General features: G+C 37.8%; 1 protein-coding gene across 7 annotated transcripts; it reads left to right on the top strand.

Annotated features, from left to right (window-relative positions):
* Nucleotides 1-222: 222 nt before the first annotated feature.
* LOC108496507 lies at nt 223-21,959 on the top strand. 7 transcript variants are annotated; one of them, XM_017813274.1, is made up of 17 exons: nt 223-339; nt 1,549-1,636; nt 2,502-2,570; nt 3,036-3,066; nt 4,135-4,194; nt 4,499-4,579; nt 4,781-4,917; nt 6,733-6,855; nt 8,397-8,439; nt 9,564-9,683; nt 10,251-10,365; nt 12,384-12,429; nt 12,739-12,798; nt 14,882-14,989; nt 16,024-16,120; nt 17,123-17,323; nt 20,468-20,862. In XM_017813274.1, exons 2-17 carry the CDS (start codon nt 1,586-1,588, stop codon nt 20,545-20,547), a joined length of 1,422 nt encoding a protein of 473 aa, XP_017668763.1. In that variant the 5' UTR covers nt 223-339; nt 1,549-1,585; the 3' UTR covers nt 20,548-20,862. The 7 variants fall into 7 exon arrangements, with proteins under 7 accessions (XP_017668763.1, XP_017668765.1, XP_017668764.1 ...); XM_017813276.1 differs by lacking the exon at nt 223-339 and adding an exon at nt 906-933; XM_017813275.1 differs by lacking the exon at nt 223-339 and adding an exon at nt 987-1,066.
* The last annotated feature ends 359 nt before the right edge of the window (nt 21,960-22,318 follow it).

Genomic DNA, 22,318 nt, shown 5'->3' with positions numbered 1-22,318 from the left:
TCCGGGCGCATCCGCGGCGGGGGCGGCGGGCGCTGCTGTCACCCCGCGCCCGCGGGGACCGGCGCCGGCGGCGGGGAACACCCCACCCTGCGGCCCCGGTAGCTCCCTCCGCCTAACAAAGCGCCTCTCCCGGCTCCCTCCCTCCGTCCGTCCCTCCTTCCCCGCCTCCCTCACCTCCCCGCCCGCAGGTCGACGCCACCGCTCCCTCCAGCTCCCCGCAAACCCCGCGCTGGATTCCCGCCCCGCCGCAGCGCGGGCGGCGCGGCACTGGCCTGTCCCGCGGGACACGCCGCCTCTCCCGCACGGGGAGACACATCCCGGAGGACCCCGAGCCTGCAGGTGCGGCGGCGCTGCGGGGAGGCGGGTGCGGGGTGTGCGTGTCCGTGTGTCCGTGTGTGTGTTGTGGGGAGCGGCGTGCGAACACCCAGCGGCCGCCGGGAAGCGGGCGGGCAGCCCCGCCTGCACCGGGCGCGGGCGGAGCTCCCGGGACGCACGTCCCTAGCGCGGCATCCCGCATCCCCGTCTCCATCGCGCACCCTCATCCCGCTCCGCTCCCGCTCCGGGGGCGCGGGATGGGTTCCCCGCCCCGGTGCGGCGGCCCCGGACCCAGCTCGGGCTTTACCTCCGACAGCGCCCGGCGCTGCGACGCTGGGCCTGCGCGGCAGCGCCCCCAGCGGCGGCCGCGGGCAGCGCGCCGGGGGAGCCGAGGCCGCTCCTCCGCCGCGCCCCGTCCCCGCCCGCCGGCGCGGAGATCCCGGTACCCGGCGCCGCGCCGAGCCCTGACCCGCCACCGTGGGGCTCCCGCGCCCGGCGTGACGCGGCTCCTGTCCGCAGAGAGCCGCGGGAGCGGCGAGGAGTCACCCCCCGCCCGAGCGGCCGGCGGGCAGGAGCCGGTGCGGCGGCGGGGAGCGACGGCTGACTCGGCTCCTCCGGGTACCGCCCGCTCCCGGGCCGCCGCCGTGAGCTGGGTTTTCCCGGTTCCGTGCGGGAGCAGGTGTCCGTGTCCTCCCCGGCGGGGCTGGAAGTGGCGGCAAAGGACTCGCTCCCGCCTGGCGCCGCTCTTCGCTCAGGGTTTGGAGCTGCGGGCCGCCCCTCTCTCTTTCTCCTTCTCTCCTTTCCTCCCTCGCCCCCGCGGCCCGGGTGGGACCGGTCGTCTCTTCCCAAAACCCGCCGTGTTTCCCCTGTGCCAGGAACATGCTCCGGGCGCTCCATGCTGGTTGCTACCCTGTGTCTGTGTCATCTGTCCCAGCCCATACGCGCAGTTCTATCCCAGGAAAGAAGGGGGAAGCTCTAAATGGTCCAGATTAGTTCTGTTTCAGGGCTATGTGCGTAATCTTCTGGCGGCTTTTATGTTTCCCGGGGGAAACTTGGAGAACAATTGTTTCTTTCCACGCTGTACTTTTGGTCCCAAGTTAAAAATAGGATCATTAGCCTGGAGATTTAAGGGTAGAGCGTTACTGAAGGCGAGGCACAAATTCCTTAAATAGGCGGAACAAAAATAAAAATGATTTTGTGAAGCTAAAACAATAGTTTGCAATCTTTCTGCAGTTTTCCCAGAGGTTTTTTTATCATCTAAAGACTGAATATGGACCCTGAAACTGAGATAAAGAAGCAAGTAAACCCTTTCTACTGCAACGTAAGTATTCCTTGTTGAAAATTGTAACTAATACAAAATAATTTTGGTGGAACAAAGTTGTACTAAACCAAGTGTGAACGTTTTTGAGTTTTTTTTCTCTTGAGCAAAATTGATAAATAGGTCTGGAGTTGAAGTTGTTTTGCTGTCTTTGACTTGGATGTGTGTTAAGAACCAACTTATTAAAACGAATAATTTTAATAATATTGTATTTCTAAATAAGGGCATTCTTTTTAAAGTGGAAGATTAAACTGCAGCTCCTGTTCAGAAAAAAAAATAATCCTAATTTCTCTGGTTGTCACATTTATTGCTATTATTTTTAAGCATCTCGGGTTTTTCAGAGGAAAAGAAAGTAATTTGGACTGCTGTTGTTCATTTACATGATTTTAAACCTAGTCTGCTCCCATTCTGAACTGGCCCAGGCATAAACCAGCTGTATGGAAAGCTTCCAGAGTGAGGCAGGCCCCAAACTGATCAGAGTAACTGTATTAATCTGGATGCAACGCTGAGAACTGGCTCATCTTAGACAGGTGTACTGGCTTGTTGCAATTATGCTGGGCTTCTGGCTCAGACTTATTTAAGAGTGTGTGAGGAAGATCTTGGATCTGTCTTTAATTATCTACACACAGAGAAAATGTTATGAGGTGGCTGCAGAGTTCTGGAGACATCTGACATTTTTATGTGATGTGGAGATTCTTGTTCATTCCACTGTCTTGCAGGCTCATAAAGAAAAGTTCTGGGAGGCTGCTTTAGTTTTTAGTATAACTTACTTATACTGACAGTTTGATAGTAGATCTGTTTTGATATCAGTGGTATTCTATTTCTTTTTGTTTGTGTGCAATGCTGGAAATGCTTCTCTTTGATCTAGATTTGCAAAATCTGGTGTGCTTCTGCATTAAACTTGCAGACTCACTTCCTTGGATTCAAACACAAGACGGTAAGATCAGTTTTTGAATGAACCTTTTTCAGATTTTACAGATTTATTTAGCAATAGAATATGGATTTGAAATCTAGTTTTTAATGTAGTTGTAAAACATACAGTTTTTACGTATTTTACATATTTATATATTTAACTAGTTTTGCTGCTTTACTCTCTTGTTTACTGCAATAAAGTGGAACTTGGTTTTGTACATTAGTTCTGTCAGAAAATGTTGTTACAACTTTGTGTCTAGTAAAGACAATACATGAGAATACGTGGCTGTTAATAAATGCAGAATGGATTTATTTGAATAATAGACAATCTCAGAAAAAAGAGCATTTGTCTGAAATTTCTGTTCACCTGAGATAGTCTATGGTGCTGGTGTTTATCTAACTTATTTTATAAATAATAAAAGCTTTTCATTGTTGTTCTTTGAATCTTAAGTATCTTTCTTCCTTGTTGGTTGATGACTTGGTAACTTAGGTTGAAGAAGCACTGAAAGCTCATGGCGTTGGTAAGTGCAAGATTTTTTTACTTCCTGCTGTGTTCTATATAGGCATCTTTCTCCCTGCCCCAGTGTAATTGTTTATGAAACAAACAAGAAAAAGACTTTTTCAAGATTGTGCTTTAAGACCTGTCTTGTGTTCTTTAATTACATAACTGTCTAATTTTACATAAATCAATCAATAATATGAGCAAGAGGTATGCAAAGTTGATTAATAAGCACTAGGTAAAATACTAAAAATCATCTACATTACAGTTTTGAGAAACCTTAAAGAATTCAAGACCTTAGACACCTTCAAGATTTAAAATATATTTCTAAAAACTATGCTTCTTAAAGCACATGGAAATGTATATACTTTATTTTTAAAAGAGATTATCAAAAATATCTTAGATTATTTTAAATATCTTAATTAGTTGAAGCATAGTCCTTTTAATAGGTTTATTATATCATTAAACCTTCCATGGGTCATTATGAACTGGTCTAGTTCTAGAAGGAATGAAGGTCTAACTATGTTTATGATTGTTTTCCTGCTTCGGTTTCATGATGGACCAAAATGTATTTATAGGTTTCTACAGTGCACTGGTCCTAGAATTTGGTTTGAAAGTCTCTGCCAAGTTATACGTAGTCGTTGCACTTAACCAATCTGGGAATATTTTTTTGGACTGTAAAGGAAATTTAAGTGATTAAATATTTGGCAGCTGGATGCTGCTGAGATTAATGCCCTGAAATTACTAGATGCCCTGAAATGTTTAGAGACACTGAACTTAATTGGTCTTCCTCTTTGCCTGCTTTGTTGAATTACCTAACACTAAATAACTTTGTTATTGTTTGGTGTGAATGTTTTTTGTCCATCTTTAGCCAAAAAAAAATCTCATAGCACATTCAAAACTAAACATAGCTTAGTTTTCTCATATCAAAAAGCTCAAATAGTTTTCTTTAAAAAAAGTCTCTTATCATACCAGGTTGGTTTTTGTACTAACAAGTTGATTTCCATTTCTGGGGTGGGTTTTTTTGGTTGTTGCTTGTTTGTTTGTTTTGTTTTGGTGGGTTTTTGGTTGGTTTTTTTTTTTTTTTTAGTTAAAACACCCAGTGGCTCTGGGAAGCAAGTGAAAACACCTGTAAAACTTCCTGATTATGGTAAGAACATTTAATGCCTGCCCCCCCTACCTCCCCCAGAAAAAGGAAGAAATAAAAAATGCTGAGGTACAATATTACAAGTGGTGTCTAGACCTTAGCAGGTCATTGGGAATTAATTTCTGTTCATCGTATTTTCCATTTTAAGTAATATTTTGTAATAATACTTAAGACAATATTTGCAAACTAAATGCTTTAAAAAGAGTGAAAATAGGATTGGGGGGGATAATGTTTTATAATAATTAACTTAATTTGTGATGTGGGACCATGTCTGAGCAGGGATTACTTCAATGCGAATTTCTTGCAGGGCAAAGTGAGCCAGAGAGGTTTCATGGACAGACATTGGAAGAACAGCTTAATACATGTAAAGATTCAGAACCTGCACTTGGTGAGGGCTTTTAATACTGTAGTTGTTTGCTTGTGGGATATTTACCTTTAAGGAGCATGGATTAGTTTTTTAAAATGTAAAATTAGGTAATGTGTAATAATAAAATCTCATTATGGTTACACTTTTTCTTTAATGTCTCTTTTGGAACTAGCACTGATGATTTGTTTCCTAAGTTTTGTTTGTTTTTTTCTATTTCTCCAGGTCTTAATTATATAATAGAGTACCGATCAAAAGACAATTTTCCTTTCCTCTATGAATGTCAACTGTGCTACTGTAAGACGGGACTGAATAACATGTTCATGCATGTTTGTGGTTCCAAGCATAGACTGGCATACCTGGTAAGTTCTTTTTGTTTGCTTTAATGACATGATTTAAGGGGAGAATTTGGTGGTCATGTTTTGATTTAAAAAAACCCCAAACACAAGATGTTATGCAAGTTTTTCTGAAAATGTTTGTATTTGTATTGCAACTGTGATAAATAGACTTAAAATTCTTCTCACCAATTATGTACATGCCTGTCCATTGCTCGACACTGAGTTTTTGGTTTATTCTGTTTTGGTTAACCACTAATGCCAATAAGGAAATCTATAGTTAAAATTGACTAGAAGTCAAAAGCCTTTTTGACCAATTTTTGTAATATCTTAAAGAAAGGGATCAATGAAGAAACTGTTCCATCTTTCAGATGCTTTAAGAGGAACATAATTATAAATAAACATGATACATATTAGATAGAGGCTGTGACTTGGAATCAGTGGAAAAAACCCCAACTTGTATTCTCAGTTTTGAGGCTGGACAATCTGTTGCCTGTTTTATGACAATCTGCAAAGCTCTCAAGGTTCACGTCAGCCCATAAACATTTAAATACACTATTTTTTTCAGCATGTTTAGAGAAATGAGGTTGTCCAGTCTTTGAATGTTTACTTGAGTGTATTTGTTTAGGATCTGCTTAAACCAAAACTGAGAAAGCAATATTCTGAAAGGTATCTTGATACTTTCCAATAGAAATTGCTCAAAGTTGATATTATATCCCACATATCTTAAAGTCATAGAAAGCCGAGTTTGTATAGCATTTCAAGGCAGTTGTAGAGCTAAAGTTATTGGGTATACTGTGATGAATCTGCAGTGATGTCTTTCATAAATATCATGCTGTTTTTGGTCATTAATTCAGATGTACATGCTGAATTTTGATGTTCTCAGCTATTGTATTTCTTTGTATTGTTTACTTTGAGTTGTTTCCTGCAGTTCTTATGCTTACTCACTGCATCTCTGCTATATTCTTAAATACTATAAAAGTATAATAATTCAACAAGGATACCTTTTAAGTCATGCACCTGAGATCGATTAACCCTAGGCAGTGGAAAAGGCGGGAGACTAAATGACTGGAATTTGCTCTGCTGAAAAGGAGCTGGGGGTCCTGGTGGATAATAAGCTGAAGATAAGTAGTGTACCTTGGCATAAATGAAGGTTAACAGCAAGCTAAGCTAAGCTAAGCTAAGCAAGGGCATAGCCAGTAGATCAAAAGAAGGATTATTTCCCTGTCCTTGATACTTGCTAGGCCATATCCAGAATATTGTGTCCAGTTTTGTGCTACTGCAGACAGAAAGCTGTTGATGGAATTGAACAAGTCCACTGGAGAGCTGCCAAGGTGGTCAGGGGGCTGAAGCACACTTGTGCTATGAGGAGAAGTTAAGGTAACTGGCTTCATTCGGGCTGGAGAAGAAAAAGTGTCAGGGCTGTCCAGTACCTCAGGGGAGGTTATTAAGAAGGAAGAACCAGACCTTTTATGGAGCTGCTTGGCAGGAAAATAAATTCAAACGGGATTTTTCTACTGGACGTACAGGGGTTTTTTGCTGTGAGGGCAGTCAAGCACTGGAGCAAGGTGTCCAGAGGGATAGAGGAATCTCTTTTTGCAGAGGTTTTTAAGACCCAAGTGGACAAAGCCCCGTGCAACCAGTTCAGCAATTAGTGCCAACCCTGTTTTGATCTGAAGGTTTGGCTCCAGGCCCTTAAATTATTCTGTGATTCTATGCATAATCATTTTAATAAGTTCTGCTATGTATATGTAAAAGTTGATTTGTCTCCCATGGTTATTAACTGTGCTAGATCTGGAAGGAGTTGTGTGACTTAAGGATTTGTGTTTCCTTATTTTCTAGAAACAGCATTATCCTGAGATAGCAGAATCTGATGAAATTAAGGGTAAAGGTTCTGAACTGAACAGAAAAGTTAGGCAAGTCGCATTAACAATTGAGAAGAAAGAAGGAAGAAAACAAATAAAGGTACACTTCTCTGAAGCTTCATATTTAATAAACAAAGAAAGTAATTTCTGTTACAGTGGGCAGATTTGCTTTGGATGGTAGGAAAATCTTGCTGTTTTAACCTTTATTACAGGTGCTTTTAATCATTTTAGTAATTCCTCCAGGATTATTCTGGACACAATTTCCTATTGGTCACTGCCATCATAAGTATTTCTCTTGTTTGAAACAATACTTATGCTACCTGGGTTTATAGAAGTAGGAGTCTAGAGTGCACAAATAACGAAAAATATATATACTCATATAATCAATTCTCAGCTCTCTCTGTGTGTGTGTGTGTGTAAAATAACTTGCTTTACTTGGAAAGCTTGGAAAGTAGCTTTATGATTTTTCTCAATCAGTTTCTGCTTTGTTAGCACCTCATGGCAATTCTCTGGGGAGCCATGTAAATTTTCTGATCGTACAGAGGCAAGTATGGGAATTTGCAGGTTGATATGAGATTATAAGCAGTGCCGTGGGATCTCAGGAGCACCATAAACTTCAATTCTTGGGGAGCTGCACCCTTTTAGGCATGTTTATGTGAAGATATCTTCATATTGCTTTCTGTTGATACTTACACTACAGTAGTATTTATAACAGGCAAAGTTGCTCTTGAGGTGTACCTTACCACACTGATTCATGACGAGCTTATTGAGGTGCCCAGTGTTCTTTATGGTATACATTAAATTTGTTTTCTCCATCACCTTCAATGTCTGTCAGCATCCTGCTTGGTAAGCAGCATTTCTTGACAAGATCCCTTGCTAATGCTACTTAATGTGCATAGATGTCTATTTTCAAAGAGGAGTTCACCAGGTTCCTGTGTTTGAGCTGGCTGTGTCTTGCCCATCTGAAAAGAGACCCGTGTTTCTTTCTGGGTGATACTATCAGGCCTAGGCTCAAAGATGAGAGCCTGCACTCATCCTATTCTTCTTTGAAGAAAGACAAGTACAGGAGTATTGGAAGATCAAGTCAAGAATGAACGCTGTAGAAGGGAGAGATTCAGATTATCAAATGTGTTCTATCTTTCATTTTTAACTTCTGCTTACAAAGAAAACCAAAACTGACTATCGGCAGCAACTTTGTCATTTGACCTACTTAAATTTCTTCTTGACTCAAGACTCTTTCTTTTACTTGAGATTTATGTCTGTGGATATAGAAATAATCAGTACCATCTATATTTTGTAGACCTTTGTGTTTTTCATGGCAATTTCATTACATGCATAGCAAATCCATTCTTGATTTAAGGAACTTTTAAACAGAGCATGTATAACTTGGTTTAATTTTACTGCTGTATCTTCTGAAACCAGCTGTTTGATTTTTTTAATTCTTTTTTTTTAAGATCCAACAGAAATTTAATTGTGGTAAACAAGTGTTCAGGTAACTAACTTTCTGCTTTTTAGAATATCCATTAAGGGATTTACATGTATGTATTTTACACTACTTGTTATATATTCTTTTAAAAAAATTAGGTCTGATGGAATAATTTTATCCACAGAATAACTAACATAAATGAGTTTTATTTTTAGGTCGTTACAGATGCTCCAACAATGAGGAGGAGATGGCAAGAATGTAAGTGTGCTCGGTGGGATGTAAATTGTCCATTTCTAATTTGAGTAAACTCCTTTGATCTAAATCAGCTTGATTTAAGGACAAATTGAAATATTTGGTCAGCAGTTGTGTACATTTATGTTCTAAGCTGCATTTTGGACAGTTTATATTGAAAATCTGATAGATGAAGAAGTTATTTTGTTGTCCCCATAACTGGAGAGGCCTCTTTTACATGGCTTTGTTCTCTCTCCGTTTTTCCATTGCAGTCGCCCTCTCTTCCCAGGGTCCTTTATGTACGATTTCTTTTTGTCTGGTAGCTAATGTAGTCTCTGCACTGCCAGCTGCTCAGCAGCATTTTGGTGAATTGGCCAAAAGGAGCAGGTTGGAGCTCTATATATTTGCAACACAGAAAGCTGCACAGAATTCTTAAGGCATAACTATAGATGTTACCTGTGGAAGAAAACTCTCTGTTTTACTAGTCATTGATACTCACAAAATTGTAGGAATGTGGGATCTGTGAGAGTTTCTCACTCAGTTTTAATCTTTTAAAACTCATTGTAGTAAAATGATGGACAGACAGTACGGTTGCACGCCGCTTTAGGAAATGGCTAAAAATTGCTACAAGACCCTCATTCTTAGACCTGGATGAAAAATAAAGATTTGAATTAAACTAATGTACTTAATTTTAAGGTATATTAGTATGTAAGTGGTATCTCAAAATAACTCAATAGAAGTAATGAGATGATTTAGATTAGCAGTGTCATACTCTGAAGAGGAAAAATAGCAATTCTGAATCTGGGAAAGTGGTTTGAAATAAGTTGAGTCCTATTCAAACTACATTTCTTGACTGTAACCTGATGGTTAATGTGTCTGATTTTGCAGGTGACTGTGCATTTATAGTATCTACATATTTTAAGAAATGTGTGGATGTAACTATAGCCAGGGTATAAAATATTCAAAACTTTGTTACTAATTTGTAGTTCATATTTAATATGCTGTCACATAATAATGCTTATAAAATTATTATTTGTGTTTGTAACTACTGTTGCACAGAAACAGAGCTAGTTGAAATTGAAGTGCAGTTTTAGAACCCTCCTCTATCAAGATAATGTCCATTATGCTACATTTCAAGCATGTTTGTTTAGATTCTAATGCAGATGACAGCCCTTCAAAAGCTAAAGTTCAGCATGTGGATGCATCGCTTAGTAATGCAGAAGAAGCAGACAGTAAAATTTCAGATGGGAAACTGCCAGACTCTATTCAAGGTAAGAGGAAAAATTATTTCTTATTACAATTTTTTTAACTTTCACCAGTGCATGACTTATTTACTCTGTATGTGCCTATTTATAACTTCCACAATTGAGTTATAGAAGGTGAATTTGCACAGTGTGTGGATGGGCTTGGGGTCTGTGGCAGAGGAAAGAATAATCTCAGTGTTTGCAAAGCAAACAGTCCTGTTTTTATTAACATTGTCTTGAAATCAGAGCCAGATATAAATATAAAAATCAGTGAACACCATATAACTGAAGAAACATCAGAAGTTGCTACTTGGTTATAGACCTAATGTCAAAAGTGCGATTAGGATTCTGTCTAACTGCGTTATAATTGCTCTCATTCAGAATATTTCTGATCAGAAATACAAACTTGTGGTTCATGATTGAACCAAATCTTTGATTTTTAGGCTCAATTTTTATTTTATTTCTTCACAAGATATCTTACTTTCACTTTCAGGTTTTATTGATGCTATCTTTAAAAAAAATTCTAAACAAATAGTCTTTTTAAATTAAAATATTAGGAAAACATCACTTAATATACTGTTTTTATTGTTTTAGGTGGAAATAATGTTCAAGAGGAGAAGGAAAAAAGTCAGAAAGGACAAGCAAAACCAGACGAGAAGGTTGAACCTAATAAGGATGTTGAAAGCAGCAAAGGCAACAACTCAGAAAGGTAAAAGAAACAAAAAAATCCACCACCTCCAAAACCCTTTAAATTTACTTAAAGGAAAATGTTGTAGATGATAACTTTCTACACTGGATTTGCATAATAGTAAAATCCTTTTCTTCTGAAATTCTGCTCAGCTGTAAACTTCTCTCATCAACAGAAAACCTGGTGTATGTAAAGTCACCTCACATTTTGCTCTGCATGCAACTGGGTTACGTATTTAACTATGTTATCATTAAGGTATAATCATCATGTGCTGCTCAAAACATTCAGAAAGAATGTTTCCTCATGGTTTAAAACCACCTCTGTTATGGGTTTATGTCAGAAAATTAGGGTGGTATATGAACTGATTTTGGAAGGGAAAGATAATCAGTAGATAGCTGTAACAACTGGGGTTCATATTTACAAAAGATTTCATGGAGGGACAATAAGAAATATTGTGTTCTAAAGTGGTGAAACTGTGGTTGCTGCTTGTAAGCATCTTATTGATAACAATATTGTGAGTTCATTTTGAACTATCAGCCTTCTTGTGAGGAGGATATCTCCAACATCAGTCATCTTTGTGTAGTAGAAGGAGCCACAGGAAAGCATCCAATAAGGTATATATATGCATCAAGCCAAACACAAGACTTCTGTTCCACCAATTACTTCTTTGGTTTTGCTCTTAATGATGTTCTCTTCAAAATTTTTTAACTTTAACCAGTAATATCTCTCCCAGACATGGAGGGCTAACACCTTTGTCTTGTTGACTGTTACCCAGTAAAATGTTGTTCCTGAAATATATTTTTGAAGAACTTTCACCTCTTTCTGGTGTAACCATTATGGAAAAGGATCAATTGAAATGAGATTCAAATCCAGGTTTATGAGTCTTTGTGTTTATTTATCTGGCTTTCAAATAAGTTTAACAGGTTTGAATCTGGAAAGTACACTAGTGTGTGAAAACTTTAAAAATAGGGAACTAATAAAAGCTCAGCTATGCACATCTGGAAATGCTGCTGTCTATTTCTACTCAATACTGGTCCTAATTGTGCAGTCCTGTACTTTAAATTTTAAGAACAGCATCCTTTGGAAAATCAGTCAATGTTATTCTTTTAATCTGTTTCAGATAGATCCTGAGTAACTATGAGCAGCCAGGGGTTTCAGTGAAAGACTGCTTTGGAAGTCAGTTACTAAATAAGGATTTCAGCTGGTTCCTTTAGTGTTTATTTTTGTGAGACTATTGAGAGATGTGAACTCAATATATAGTTTCTTAAAAGGAATAAGATCAGATTCTCATCAACAGCAAGCTGTCAAATGATGCTTCCACTTAGAGATTCTGTAATATCTGAGAATTTCTATGACTCCTTATTTCTTTGCAGTTAAGTTCTGAACAGTCATCTGAAGGTGGAAATTATTTTATAATCATCTGTTTTTACTATACTTTCGATTCCTAAGAAAGATTTCAAGAAAGAGGAGAGCTTAGGTTTGGCAGTCATTTGGTTTTGGTTCACTTAAGAAACACTCAGCCACCCTCAGACCTGGTTCCTGGACTCACAAAGGGGTGGAATGTATCTACAGCAGTTGTAATTGCAGAACAGCACAAATATGGGTTAGTAACATTTATCCAGTATTTGTGGGACTACATTGTAAAACATTTCTTTTTATGGATGAATTTTTGTAAAGGCAAGTTTGTGAAGTGCTGATAAAAATCAAACTGTAATTAGGAGCCTTGTCTTCCTGCAATGTGTACAAAAATCTTACAGCTATTACTACCAATGTCAAACTTCTTTATTAACTCTGGGTTTTTATACTTATGTGCTAGCTAATCACACTAAAAAAAAAGGCAAAAAATGCATAAGTAATTTTTATGATGATATCTGGGACCACTGGGATTTCTCGAAGGAAATATCTGACCTTTCTTTTAGAGTGTGTTAGAACTACTATAGTAGCAGTGTGTAAGGAATTTAAACTGATTATCAGTTATTGGCTGGCTACACATTTTTACTGGATCAATCAACTGAATGTTTTATTTATTCTATTTTAAGGTGTGAAACCAATAAACAATCGCAGGAAGAAAACAAAGGAGTTGAGGTGAATATTTTTCTGTTAATGGGCTGCTCCAGTTTTCAAATAGTTGAGAAAATAATAAATATATGATTGGCAGTGGTGCTTAATTATTCAAATTAACAATATTATTGACAATAAATTAGCTACAAGTAATTAAGGCAAAACTATTAACAACAAGGCTTCTTCCTGCTTTGTTATGAAAGCCTATGTACACATTTCATTTAAGCACCAACAATTAGAGCAAGAATTTTAGAGTAACCGTAATTGTTGCTGCTTAATTATATTTACTGTGCATAATAGATCTCTGGACTTCTTTTTTTTTATGTTAAACAGCAACAACTTACAGCAAATCCTGAAGAATTCACTAGTCAAGAAGAACTTTTGGGTTATTTGGTGAGTGTTAAATCTTACCTTGCAATGTAATTTTTGGAAAAAAAAAAAAGAAATCACTGATCTGCTAAATCTAAAATTTAGGCAGTCTGTTAATCCAACAACATATTTTGTCAGAAGGCAGGATTCAGAATAAAAGAAATGTCACTGAATTTTTAGTATATCTATTCATTCTGAAGTTTCTAGACATAGTTTTTGCCAAGTACTGGTTTGCTGTCAGAGGAATGACTTGCCTTAATGAAAATTAATACATTTTTCTCAACTGTAGCTTAACTTCATTCCTTAATTACATGCTTAAGTAAAATGACTTTTTAATTTTTTTTCTCCTTTTTTTTCATAACTGGTCTGTGATTTTCAAATGAGGGATTTGGAAAGATGTAATTCAGTAATGGAAGGAAGCAGAATGAAGATAAATGTATGAAATATGCAGAAAGGAAAAAGGCAATTTTTAAGAAATAAAATGCAAGTTGTATATTTAAACCAAACCCTCCCCTCCCCCAAATCCCATAAACTACAAAAACCTGCCTATTTACTCTTTCTGTAAAGTAAGTGGCAGAACACCAGAATTCTGTTCAGTTGTTGAAAATATGTATTATGTACACATTCACAGAAGCGATACAAGCAATAAGTGTGGAAAACTAGCAGTTGCCAGTTGTTAGATGTATCAACAACATTCAGGTCTTGCATACAGAAATGGTGATTTTAATAAAAGCACCAGTGACAAACTATGAAAATCTTTACTGGTAGCTGCTGTGTCTCAGCTACTGCATGGTAATTTAAGCACTACTGTCTATTATAAAATCTTTTTTTCCTCTTTTTTATGGGGAATTATTGGGTGTAAAGGTTGCACCTTGTTAATAAAACTTGAATTTGTTTTGAGATATATTCTTGCTCAGTATGATTGTCCTCCAAGAATAAGAGGACTGTTGGGAATGTGATTGGAACAATGTTCTGTTTCGGAAAGTTTTTTTTTTGAAATTGTTTAATATTAGCATCTACAGTCATATACTGCATTATATGTTTCTATTGCATTGGATTCAAAAGGTTTCTTTTGTGGTGGATACAAAAAAGATGCAAGTGGTCTTTTTAGACTGTTTTTGGACTTGCTGTTCATATTGTGAAAAGTTATTCAAGAATTATGCTTATTGTATACTTTTTTAATTGTGAAAATCAGTATGCTGAGCGTACTATGAAAATACTATGCTGAGATTTGTCATTAAAATAATCACATTTCTTGTATTACCTCAGCAAAGGTATAATTGCCCAAATTTAATCTTCTTTTTCCACCTAGCTTTTGGCAAGATTTTCATTAAACATAACTTGCGCAAACCAGGACAGATAAATACTGTTAGTGTTAAAAATATAACCCCTGTTTTCATATAACACACTTAATGCTAGTTTTTTATTACTTTTTTCCATTGTTTGGAGTGTCGAGAAGACTGGATTGTTAGGACAGACCTGTAGTTCTGTTACATTGTGCCCAATGCAAGTGTTTTCAGCAGAACTGAAAAGAGGATGACACATGTAGCCCTCTGTGTGAGCACTGTTGGTGCTACAACTTGCTCCCTACTAGACCTTCATGGCTTCAAGACTGCTTTTTCTTTAGGCTTTTGGGGAAGAAGAAGGTTGGTGTAAGGCAAGGCAGCATGTGTTTTTAAATTCAATAGCATTCTGGCTTTTTGCTACTTTCTAGAGAAATGGGTTATGACTATATTGCCTCAGGGAATGTGTACACATTCATTTGTATGCAGGTATCTTGGGAAGAGATCAAAATACTTATAGAAAGGCATTATCTTCAGTATATTTCCAGGTGTATTCTTGGGTTGTTCCTCTTCAAAGGATTGTTTTGGGTAGCAGCAGCTTTCTTTTGTTAGGGTTCTCTTTCATTCCACTTCCCTAGCCCCAATTTATGGGATTAAAAATAAAAACAGTATTTGCTTTATAATTTCAGCCATGCCTGACAGGAAGATAGAGACATAAAGAAAATGAGGTTCCTGCAGGTTTGTTTATAAATTGTGATCCTTCAGTCTTTCAGAGGGAAAATGTTTTATTGTATGTTGTTTTATTTCTTTCTTTTTTTCCCTAGCAAAGTTTTGAGATACTGAATGAAGATGATGCTTCATTTATCCTGAAAGTTACACAAACTCTTACAGATGCACTGGTGGAATATCGTCAGCAGAGTGCATCAAACAAAGTAATGTGGATTTTGTTTTGATTTGTTTCTACAACTCTGTAGATTCCTGTGATAATGCATTTTTATTATTATAGATAGTTCAATGAAACAAAACTGCTGTGGAGACAGTGTTGTAAGTTTTGTCTATTAAATATGCAAATTTTTGTGGTGATGATAGTATAAAATTTTAGCTTTTCTGTTGAGGAGTCTTAATAATTTCTATTCAAAGGTTCTTGCACTTTTCTTGTTTTTAATAGTAACTAAAAATCATCTTGTCTCTTATTTCCCCATGCTTTTCCTTACAACTAAGTTCTTCTCCTATTTTTGCCCCTTTTAACTTAAGCTTTTCTCATCTCTGAGAAAGACAGTCTTGTTCTGTATCCTGTTTCTGTTCCCAGGTTTCACTTTATTCACCATTTACTCAAGCATCATTGACATCAATTTTCTTTCTTATGCAACTTTTGGTCCTACTCTTTGGACTGTTCTCTTTAAGTTCTTCTTCCAGTATTAGAAACCCAGTTTTTCCCCTCTCTGCTGTTATTTTTGACTGAGTTGTCTTTACATAGGTGGTACATATGGAGGTGTTTCGAGTACTTTGAGGCTGCTGACATGTTACAAAACAATCAAGTTCTGACTGAAGTAACTATTAACTCACTAGTTGTAGAAAACCAAAATGTTTTCCCACTTTAGTCCTTGTTAGTTATTCTAAACTGTGATCTTTCAACTGGTAATTTTTTAACTAAATCTTTTGAGTGTAAAATGCTATCTTTTTAGACCTGGTAGGTTGAGAACTAGGCTCAATAAGTATCACTTCATTGCGTAATACAGAGCTTTTTCTGATGTAGATATATACCATGGGCAATGTATACACAGCAGTCCATTATCAGCCCTATGATTTTCAAAGAAATACTAGATTTTTCAGATTTGGTAGCAGAAATACTGGTCTTTTCCTTGGTTTGTGATCATTAAAAAATATAGTAGTGCATAATTTCAAGAGGTTCTCCAGATGACATTCTGAAAACATCTTTTTTTTTTTTTTTTTTCCAATCTCATAGGACCTCTTAGATGCTGAATATAATGGAGAAGCAGCATTGGAACGTTCCACAGAACAGTCTGACCTGACTTCAGCAGATGTTAGTGACTCTGATACTGGTAATGTTGGCTTTGCAATCTTTAATGTGCTTTGATCTTAACACTGAACCTTGCATAACATGAAACTTTTTTTCCCGCTTCTTTAGAAGCAGAGCTTAAAGGCAGAATAAAGCCAGAGTCAAGTAGCATAAATGGGGTTGGGATGGGTTTTTTTCCCCATCCTCTACAAATATTAGAAAGGGAAGACTATTAAAAAACATTGATCCTATTTAAGTGTAGGATTTGATGGAGAAACTGAGTTAGTGTCAACTCTGACTTTCTTCTGTTCAGAGGCAACTGTTTCTAAGGAGACTTTCAAAGTTTCTCTGGCTTTTTTTTCCTTCTCTCGCAATGTTTCTTTCCCTTCTTGTTGGGGAAGATGCTTACTGCAGGTCTAGTCAAATTGAGAGGTTAGTGGAAAGAAAGTTATGTTGTATAGGATGGATAATTCTCTTTAATACCTGAATACTGCAGCTACTTGGCCTCGGTACTTCTGATTAATTTTTTCAAAGAGTCCTGGATTTCTCTGAGGTCAATTCCCTCTGATATAAACATATGGCTATTTTTCTCAAACTTAGGAATTACAATCATATGCTTGGAAAGGCAAGATACCCAAAATACTAGTGAAGTTATTTTGTATGATTTTTGCTGTATAGTGTCAATTTTCTGTTGTTTTTTGTAGGAAGTTTGGCTTTTGAAAACCTCAGTTAATACAATGCTCATAACAAAAATCACAGTGACTTACAACAGATGAGATTTGAAACTTTTACTCCCCTTTTGTAAGCATAATGCAAATAGCTTTCACCTGCCTCCCCACCCTTGCTTCTCCAGGATTTTCCATAAATGGAAAGCATTCCTGACTCTTGGTTGTTTGAAAACGTAGCAGTCAGATGTGAACCTTACCAGCAGTGCTGCTGTGCCAGACTGGAAACGCTTGTTTTGAAAAGCCCTATATAAAGAAACACATAATGAAGTCTCTTCAGAATCTTCTCTTACTGAAAAACAGTATTTCTCTTCTTTAAGACTATTCAAGCAGCCGATCAGCTAAGCAGTCCTTACCAGTAAATGGAGAAGATGAACCCCAAAACTTTTCAACTGGCTCCTCAGACACAGCATATGAGAACAACGTCACGACTGAATTTTTGAACAGTGTGAGAAATATGAATGTTGAGGAAGTTACTGCTACTCTACACAAAATAGCAGCAGCAAATCCAGCTTTCAGAGGTAATTCATATATGCATGTATACACACACAAAAATTTATATAAAAATATACATAACATATTTTGTTAGGTCTGTGAAATAGTAAGGACTTAGATAGGTCAAAGAACTTTGAGGTATTAAGGAGGGCTGAAGAGACTTCTTTTTTTCCCCCCTTTAATTTTTGCAGGTTCCAGTTCAGGAATGGTGATTCAAGATGATTGCCTTCCTGTAAGGGCATCAATAATTGCTGAATATTTTGAAAATTCTTTTCTCATTTTTGCACAGCAATATTTGCATGATGAGAGACAGTAAACTAAAACCAAGCATATTGTTATTAGAAAAAAGCAGAATCATTTGCCTGTGCTATAAGTGGGAAACGCTGGTTTTGTTAATACCAACAGCAAAGAAATTTTTACTAACAATAAAAACTTTACAGTTCTTGAAGGAACTGTATTTGCACAGTAACATAGAAGTAACAGTGAAACAGAGACAAGTAGTTCTTTCTTTTGCTTACAAGTTTCTAAAAAGTTTCAGCTAGTAAACCTTCCCATATCTTCAGTCAACTACTACCCTTTCTTCAGAAGTTTCCCATGTACATATTTGAGCTTCTCAGAGTGTGTTTAGAGTCATAAAGGTTAAAAAAAGAACACTGGAGATAAGTACATTGTAGGGAAGCTTAAGATATTCTTTGCCTAAGTGCTCACTGTGTGGAAAGAACTGGAGAGACTGCGGTCTGTGCCGTAACCACTCATGGGGTGTCTGTGTGTGCACACAACTTAGCAGGGTACCTGTTTGGAATGGAAGTTCTGGAACAAACTGGCAACATAAAACCATGGAAGTAGAAAACTGTTAGAACTCTTCTCCTCCACAACAAAATGTTGAAGTTTCTGGTGGTAGTGATTTCTCCCATGAATCTTCCTTTGGAACCTGAGAATTTGTGGGTGGCAAATACGATTCTCTTTTGTGGTTTTGTATTTTTTATAGGGGGGTTTTTTGTGTGTTGAATACAGCTGCTTGCTCACCCTCCCCCACCAGCCCCCTGCAGCTGAGCAGGAAAGAGAACAGGGGAAACAAAAGTGAAAAAACTCATGGGTCATGATAACAACAGTTTAATGAAGGGAAAGTGTAGGAGGGAACAAGTGATGCAAAGACAATCACTCAGCACATTCCACAAGCACACTGATGCCAAGCCAGTCTCTGACCAACAGCCACCTTGGGAGCCAACACAACCTCCTTGCCTGCCCAGGTTTTATTGCTGAGCATGATGCATGGAATCCCTTTGGCCATTTTGGGTCAGTTGTCCCAGCTGTGCCCTTACCAGTCTTTTACCAATTCCCAGACAAATCAGTGGAGGAGTGCAGAGTGAGAAAGAAAGAAAGCCTTGACGTTGTACAAGCACCTTTTGCAATAGCCAAAGTAGGGGTATGTTATCAACACTATTTTGGCCACAAATCCAAAGCACAGCACCACACAGGCTGCTCTGAAGAAAGTTAACTCAATCCCAGACAAAGCTGGTACAGGGTTCCAGGTGATCTTTGAAAGTGTCAGCTTCTATTGGACAGGTGAATAGAAACTGTTTAGAGAAACAAGGTAGGGATTAGTGGACACCTGGACAAATGTGATCTGCTTAGAGTGGCTAGTGGGGAATACATATGGTTTTTGTGATAAGAAAAGCCTGCTTACAGATTTTCTGGAGCTGTTTGAAAGGGGTCAGCAAAGGAGTCAGATAAAAGTGATCCAGTTCACGTAGCCTGTTTAGAATTCCAAGAAGCTTTTGACTCTAATCAGAGGCTTTTAAGGGAACTAACTGGCTGTGGGAAAAGAGGAAAATCCTTATTATTGTTTAAATAATAAAGAGATAGCAAGTGGGCAATTATCTTTTACATTGAAAAGAGGTTCCAGAAGAGAATCGTGGACCTGTGCTGTTTCATATTTTTACAAATGACCTGGAAAAAGGGATGAGTGTCTGGATGACAAAATTTTGTCAAATTTGAACCAGTTAAAAGTGTTGGTTGACCTGAAAAATTTCAAAAGCTCCTCATCGGATCAGTGGAAGTACCACCTTGTGAGTCAGAAGAATATGTTCAATACAGGGAATTAAGGAAAGAATGGAAATAAAGATGGGGAAAGTCATTTTGCTATTGCATAAACTCATGCTTTGCCTGTATCTGGCATAGGGCAAAGGGTTTCCCTTATTTCAGATAAAGGACTTCACTGCTGCAAAAGGTTTAGAGACAACAATAAAATATGGGAATATCTTCCATATAAGTAGATGCAATAGAAAGCTATGACACTTTTTGGCCTGGAACAGAGATGACTAGGATGCTGTAACAGAGATTTGTAAAATCATGAGTGGATGGAGATGACAGACAGGACTGTGTTCTTTCCAATATAAACTTGGAGTAGTGTGGGAGTCCAGCATGGACAAAAAAAGATGGTTCTTAATGCAGTTGTAAGTGGATGATCTATGGAACTCCTAGCAGAAGGATACTGTGGATTTTATAAAAATCTTACATGTTTCCTTGTTTTCCCTGTCTGGCCCAGACCAGGCAAGTGTTTGGAAGAGAGCACTAATGAAAAGTTTACCATATCAGACTTTCCTCAGAAAATTTCCTGAGCTGAAGATGATCTGAGATGAGGAGAACGTGGTACTCCCACACCCTGCCAAGCGTCAGGCACAATTGTCCTGCTTTTACTCTTCCCTTAGCACTTGGTTATGGGTGCTGAATGTTTATTATTGCCACTTAAACAGTCCCCATCTTTCTTCTACTTCTCTCACCGTCCTCAAGTCATGGGCATTAGTTTCATCAAAGCAACATGGCCTTTTTGCTTGTGTTCAGAGGACACTTTAGCTTATTGTTACAGTGATAAAATCAAGCACTTCTGCTTGTGGTTTCCTGATTATCAGCTGCAGATCTTTCAAAGCAGAGGTAGAGAGGCAAGACAGACTCTTTAACTGAACTAGTACAGCTGTTCATAGCAATATCCAGTTACAGTTTCCAGGCACATTTTGGTTGTTAACAGTTAAGGTATTTTTCATTTAAGAAGGAAAGGTCCAAACTCACCTCAGCATCTAAATGTTTCCATATAAATTGTGGTTTTAAATGAATTTTATAATAAAATGGCTTATTTTCTGGTTTTGTTTGTTTTTTTTCCCTTAACTAAGGAATTGATATTCCGAATGTTATAAGGATCCTGGCTGAAAGTGGAACTTTGAGGAGGCCAAGCAACGGCAGCACACAGTGACACGGTGATTAAAAGAGTTAATATAGCAATGTTTATTTTCTGTAAGTTTGTTGTTTTACTTAATGAGAGCTTAACAGAGTTGACTTTATTATGTGTAGGTTTTGTACAGTGTTATTTTAATGAAGTTAATAACTTGGGTTTGAGATTCTTGTTATTTATTTCTCCGTGTAGCTGAAACTTCTATATATTATGGAAAGGTTGTAAAGCTCCTATTCTTTCTTTCCATGTAAAACATATTTTTAAAACAGGCAACTTGTGTTTTTCAATATCATTAAATACATCAAGTACATTGAGAGTCTGATCTTTTCTTATTGTTGGTTCTTTTACAAGGAGTTATCAGAAGAATTAACTACTGCAGTCAGCAGTACGGATTAATCCTACAACGTATACTCAGAAGTTATTCCCTGTGGCTGCTGGGCCTCAAAATCTTTTGTGATCAAAACCCTTCTCCTCTATAAGTGTTATGAATAGGTCTCCACTTTTTTTAAAAATAAAGATTAAAAATAATAATAAAAAGTCAGTGCTGTCAGTCTAGTTCTGAGTTGAGAAATGTCTGGATTATAGCAAATTTAGGGAGCCCAGATAAAGCCTGGAAGCTTTAAAAAAGTCAAAAGTAGTTGGCTATGCTTGAAAATTCATGAATATGTCCCAAGAGATCTAACTAGACTGGTTAAGAGGCACTGATGTGGTAGCAAAAGTATCTTCTTTCTTCTTTTTTTCCACCAGTAGGAGAAAGAAATGAAAGCTGGATTATTCTGTCCTTCAGGCTCTTAACGTGAGCTTTTTTTCAACTAAAGTACTAGTGGTTTTGACTGAATGTAAAAGTCTCTGTATTAATGGCTTCTACTTTTGTAGGTGGTGAAAAAAAGTTTTGGATGGTTATAAATTAGTGTACTTAAGAAAAAAAATATTTTTTTAAAGTTAAATTGTGTAGTTAAAATTTGCTTCCTGCTTGTGATGTTGGGTAGCATTCAGTTGTTCTAATTAAAGCTCTTCAGCTTTGCAGCCAAATGCTGGTATAATATAGACATGCTGGAGCCAGATGGTAAATGAACCTTTTAATGTTAACTTAGTTTTTTGGAGATCTGGATGGAATTGAGAAGCCTCATCCTGATGGTTTCACATCTTCATGTCATGGAATGCAAGATGCAATAAAACTAAAGTAACAAAGCAGCAACAAAATTGTATTAGTTTTATTCTATGAACAGACACAGGAAGGAAAACAGTTCACTGAGACAGAAATTAAAACACAAACCACTGTTTTAAAGAAACTGTGAAGAATTTCTGGAATGCAACTAAATCTGTTCTTGTCAAGCAGAGATGGAATCAGAGTTCTTACAGTTCATTTACTCTCTGTGTCTAGGGACAGTATTAATGCCTTCTTAATGAAGGTGAACTTGATCACCTTGATCTTCAAATTCTGAATTCTGAAAGTAAAAATAGAAACATCCTTTTTCTGTTTGTTTTCAAAGTGCAGAACATTATGTGAATTAAAATAATAAAATCAGAATGTTCAGCTGTTGTAAATGGCCATCTCTGGGACAGCTTCTTTTTCCTCTTACTGTGGAATTATTCCTAGTGGAAATAGAGTTAAAATTAAGTTGATTTGAGGTGGGTGTTTTCTTGGGTGCAGGCTGAAAAAGAAAAGACCCTTGAATCTGTAGCACAGTGGTATATAATGGACAGATGAGAAACCTGAACTGTCTAAGAGTCACAAAGGGTATGGTTCTGGAAATATTTTCAGAGAGCACAGTCTAACAGAGTTTATTCA

This window comes from Lepidothrix coronata, unplaced genomic scaffold, assembly GCF_001604755.1.
Source record: "Lepidothrix coronata isolate B3197 unplaced genomic scaffold, Lepidothrix_coronata-1.0 Scaffold40, whole genome shotgun sequence".
Lineage (NCBI taxonomy): Eukaryota > Metazoa > Chordata > Aves > Passeriformes > Pipridae > Lepidothrix > Lepidothrix coronata.
The sequence above is the reverse complement of the archived record's forward strand: the minus strand, read 5'-3'. Positions and strand labels throughout refer to the sequence as shown.

Coding starts and splice junctions, on each gene's coding strand:
- LOC108496507 (XM_017813278.1), top strand. CDS start 1,586: ATGGACCCTGAAACTGAGATAAAGAAGCAAGTAAACCCTTTCTACTGC. Junction 4,195..4,498: donor TGTAAAACTTCCTGATTATG/GTAAGAACATTT, acceptor AATTTCTTGCAG/GGCAAAGTGAGCCAGAGAGG. Junction 12,799..14,881: donor AAGAACTTTTGGGTTATTTG/GTGAGTGTTAAA, acceptor TTTTTTCCCTAG/CAAAGTTTTGAGATACTGAA.